This window comes from Haemaphysalis longicornis, unplaced genomic scaffold, assembly GCF_048455015.1.
Source record: "Haemaphysalis longicornis isolate Haplotype H1 unplaced genomic scaffold, Haemaphysalis longicornis Haplotype H1 scaffold_1, whole genome shotgun sequence".
Taxonomy (NCBI): Eukaryota; Metazoa; Arthropoda; class Arachnida; order Ixodida; family Ixodidae; genus Haemaphysalis; species Haemaphysalis longicornis.
In genome coordinates, this window is record NW_027526203.1 from 204,316,475 (window position 1) to 204,320,774 (window position 4,300).

General features: G+C 52.8%; 1 protein-coding gene across 1 annotated transcript; it reads right to left on the reverse strand.

Moving 5' to 3' along the window:
• Positions 1–701: 701 nt before the first annotated feature.
• On the reverse strand, positions 702–1,931 carry LOC144156605 (kelch-like protein 10). Its single transcript, XM_077688384.1, has 3 exons — positions 1,394–1,931; positions 1,147–1,299; positions 702–814 (listed from the first exon to the last, which is right to left on the reverse strand). Exons 1-3 carry the CDS (start codon positions 1,929–1,931, stop codon positions 702–704), a joined length of 804 nt encoding a protein of 267 aa, XP_077544510.1.
• Between the last annotated feature and the right edge of the window lie 2,369 nt (positions 1,932–4,300).

A 4,300-nucleotide genomic window follows, 5' to 3' on the forward strand; every position in this document is an offset into this window, starting at 1 on the left:
ATAAGCACTCTGAAGCCTATCAGAGTGATGCACACATGCAGTAGACACGAATGCGTGATGCTTTCACATGAAATTCTGCCGCTGGTACAGTTGTATACACAGTTAATCAAAGCACTAAAGATTTATTCGATGCGGTTGCGCGTGACCAGCGTTCACGATCCGAAACGTCAATTTTTTTTTTGCTCTTGGGGTTTTATTCGCGCTAAAAATAAAGAAATTCATCTCTACAATTTTCCCTTTAGCATTTTTGAGAGGGAACGTCATTAAAGAAAATTTGGCTGACAGAATTTACGATATACAAAGTGCTAGAAATGAGAGTCAGATGAATATCTTAGGGCGAATTAGCAGTGGTACTTGGCACCTGTGAGCGATGGTGAAAAGGTGCGATGGAGACAAGTAAAGGCGCGGAAGGCACTACAAAGTGGTTGACAACAGTTTTAGTGGTTTTCTCTGCTTAGTTCAGAAGACACGCCCTTGAGTCACAGCCAGCGCATCGCGTTAGGGATGTCCAGGAAAACGCAACCAGCTGCAGCGCTGCATGCAATGCTCAAGTCTGGGGCATTGTGCCATTGACGGGTTTGGATATTGTATCGCTCGACGAGAGACACCGCCGTAACGCCGTTAAACCCTCCGGCCACGTAAATGCTTCCTTCCAGTAGCACGGCCACGAAGTCGTTTCGCGGAAAGGTCATGCTGGGCAGCTAGGACCAATGGCCCCTGCGCACGTCTAGCCTCTCGGCCGTCTCCAGCCGGGAGGCAACGTCGGTGCCACCCAGCACGTAGATCATGTCCTCGTGCACAACCGCTTTCAGGCCTTAGCGGGCACTCGACATGTTCCTGACGTATGACCACGCATCAACCGACGGGTCGTAGCACTCGACGCTATCAGATGCGTCCGGCGGCTGCCGCAGCGCAGGCGCTGCTCCTGACTGAGTGCATGGGCGCGACAAGCTCCCATTGGTTGCGGTCGGCGTCATACCTTTCGCAGGATGATGTGGAGTTCACTCCATGGAAGCCGCCCATGGCGTATATGTAGCCCTGGAGGACTGCTACGCCGACGCAGCAACGGGGCTACTTGCATGTTCGACCTTGGGGCCCACTTCAACTGCGACACGTCCAGGGTTACGACCGTGTGGTAACACTCACGGCCGTTGAAGCCGCCCACGAAGTAGATGAGGCCATTCAGCATCGCCACGCCGTGGTACGCCCTCGGACGCGTGTTCTGAGAAGGCTGGAGCAGCCAGCGACTGGAACGGCAGTTGTACGTGAGGAGGTGGTTGGTCGCGCTGTCGCTCCAGCCTCCGAAAATGAAGAGTGCATCCTTGGGAACACGCGGCTTGAGCAAGCGCCGCTCGGAAAGGTCCGGTCTGGCCCTCCAATAAACGTCGCTCACCGGCTCCTGGCTCAGCGTCCGCTTCACGACAAAGCACTTCGAGGGCCTGCTCGCTTGCGCGCACCAGGGGATCACTCTCGACTTTCTCCATGTCTGCGCGGCTGCAGAAGGCGAACCTTATCAGTGACAGGAGTCGAGGCAAGTGGCCTCGCCTGTTCTCGACCTTCCCGGCGATCCATTTGAGAATGGCCCCAAAGGCGCACTCAACCTCATTCGGAGCGTGTAGCTCGTCATCGTGCAGCACGCTCATACGCTCATCGGGCGTCAGGGATTCGAACTCTGAGTTCGTGGCCCAGACCTTGTCAAAGTTTCGTAGTATGTAGCGAAAGGCATCGCTGGAGAGTATGTTCAAAGCCAGTTGGTATGTGCCGACGCAGTTTTCTAGCTCCAAATGCTTCCCCAGGAGCTGAAGACAGTGGTCCCGTAACGTTGCGATGTCCAGCGTTTCCGCTAAGTCGAGCACCTCGCGTACGTTGTGGAGGCCTACGCGCTCTTGAACCGGAACCTGGTAGGAGAGGTCGATGACGAGTTCTAGCATTTCTGAGCCACGTCACTGACGGCTGCTTTGCTGAAGGGTTTGCAAACAATGCCTTCAGGCTCTGGCACCCATTGGAAGAGAAAGCCCGTTCCCTCTTTAGAGCCGGAGAAAAACGCCCCACAGCCCGCGTATCTGGCGGCCAGCACGATGCGATGCGCCCAGAACTCGGCAGCGTCTGTGGTCCGGAACACTACATCGCAGTGCTCGCGGTCTCTCCTCAGCACTCTCAGCCCGTGCATAGAACGGGCCATGAACTCGTGCTTGAAGTTTTGTTGGCGGCCGTGATCACCGAAAAGCTGCCTGGCAGAAATGATCACCGTGTTGTTGTCCTCGCAGGTATTCCGGTCGTCAATGACGTCTCCAGCGGCTTTCATCCTGGGGCGGCCGAGAAGTTCACGGGTGACACGACGTCAGAGCTCACAGGGAGGGTCAGAGGAGCGCGGCCGTCCTATGCGGACAGCAGTGCGGGGTGTACGAGCGCTTCCTTGCTGTATGGCACAACGGCCGATTCAAATATGCAGTAGCACTACGGAGCGGCGCGAGCTGAAGCCAACGCATTCATTTTTACTTCATCCAGCAGTTGTCTCTGATGCTAATGGCAATAGTGCTGCGAAGACTAGCATCCCAAATTGACGTTAACCCGTGTGTGTTTCAAGGCAGATATTTCGTTCTCATAGGGCCGGAGGCAGCGTGTTAGATTGTGGGCCGCTGTAAAACCCCGCACTCACTTATGCAGTCGTGATGCGCAGCAACTGTTATATGTTTGTGAGGTCGACGGGCCTTTGTCGAGGCTGTGAGAAAAAGAAAAAGATTGTGGATGGAGTAAGGCTCAATTAAACAAACAAAACATTTACTGTTCGTCTTTAGGGTGGGCATGCAATCAAAGCAGAGCCAGATCATTCCAATACACTTCATACAAGCATGAACCCTGGTGCTCCCCGCAAAGCAGAATCTGGCGCGTAACAAACACCATAGGCACGCGAGGCTACTGACACAGCCTACAGTCCAGGACAGCGTACAGCTTAGACTGAAGTCGGGGAAAACATTAAAGCATGCGACGTTTATGCTCATGCCTACATCCTTGGGGACACATATCCAGCTAGTTGTCCTCAAACCACGCCAGCATCCCACTCCCACCACACCACCTTCCTTTCGAAAGGGGCATAGAGCCTTCCCCTCCAGTAAAAGTACTCTTCCTCCTCCTCCCTCTCCAGCAACGCTAAAAAAACACAAATCATACTACAAAAGGCTATACTCTGAGCTCTTGGTAGAACATGAAACTGACTGACTTTTCCTAAAACACAGCTAAGTAGTAGTAGCAGTACGAAACTTTAATGAGCCATGAAGGGTTCCCTCGTTCAGGAACCCAAATGATGACCGGGCGACCAGAATAGCATTCTCAAGCAAATTCCTGCAGAAATTGAAGTGGTCGCCGCTTACCGATGCAACCAAACTGACCGACAAAAACACTTAGTAGTTCGCAAAGGCTCCCGTCGGGCTTTAATCCAGCACGGGATATGGGCTGTCCTCCCCCGGGTACGCCTTACACAGAACTAAGGAATGCTTGCTGGACCCTACGTACGTGGATGCTCTACTGCGTTCCCTCCATCCCTAGAAAGTACACTGCCACACATCCCGGGTAAAGTTTAACAGCAACAAGTCTCGACGAACACGAGACGGTCTCGCCGAGCCGCTCACTTACGCACTTTGGGGCCGGGGTGCGGTCTTGAAAGGCTGTGGATCGGGATGACGATCGGGAAGAAAACAAAGTCTTTCAAGTTAGAAGCACTGTGTTGTGAGGATACCAATCGGGCATACGTTGCACTTTTCCCTCCCCGTCGTCCTGCAAGAGGACAGAAGATTACCTCTCCTGCCTTGAATGAGGACGCTTCCATTCATCCGTTCACCCGGACTCCGGGAATACCGTGCTGCGTCGGTTCAAAACTGCTTCCCTACACCCTACCTTACTACCTCAAAGCCAAGATGGGTTGGCTCATGGGCGACGTGAGGCTCGCGGACGATCCTTCAAGCAACTTTCCGGCGTCGCGTGCTAAACTTGCTTTGCAAGGAAAGAAGAATAAAGCACACACATATACAAAAAAAATGTATGTTCCACGAGAAAGCAAGGACATAGCTCCGGGAAGAAAGCCTTGGTGGCGGAGGCGCCAACAAACAAACTGAGAACCCTAGCCATGTATTTGCGACAGCCGCAGAAAATTATTTCTGATGACGTCTAAGTACGAAGACTACCGCCTAAATGAACGCCCGGTGTTACCGACTAATTTAAGTTCTCCAATACAACACACCTCGTAGTCATGCTGTATCCTTTGTGTGTTAAACGTAAATTTGAATTTGACCAGCTTTGAATA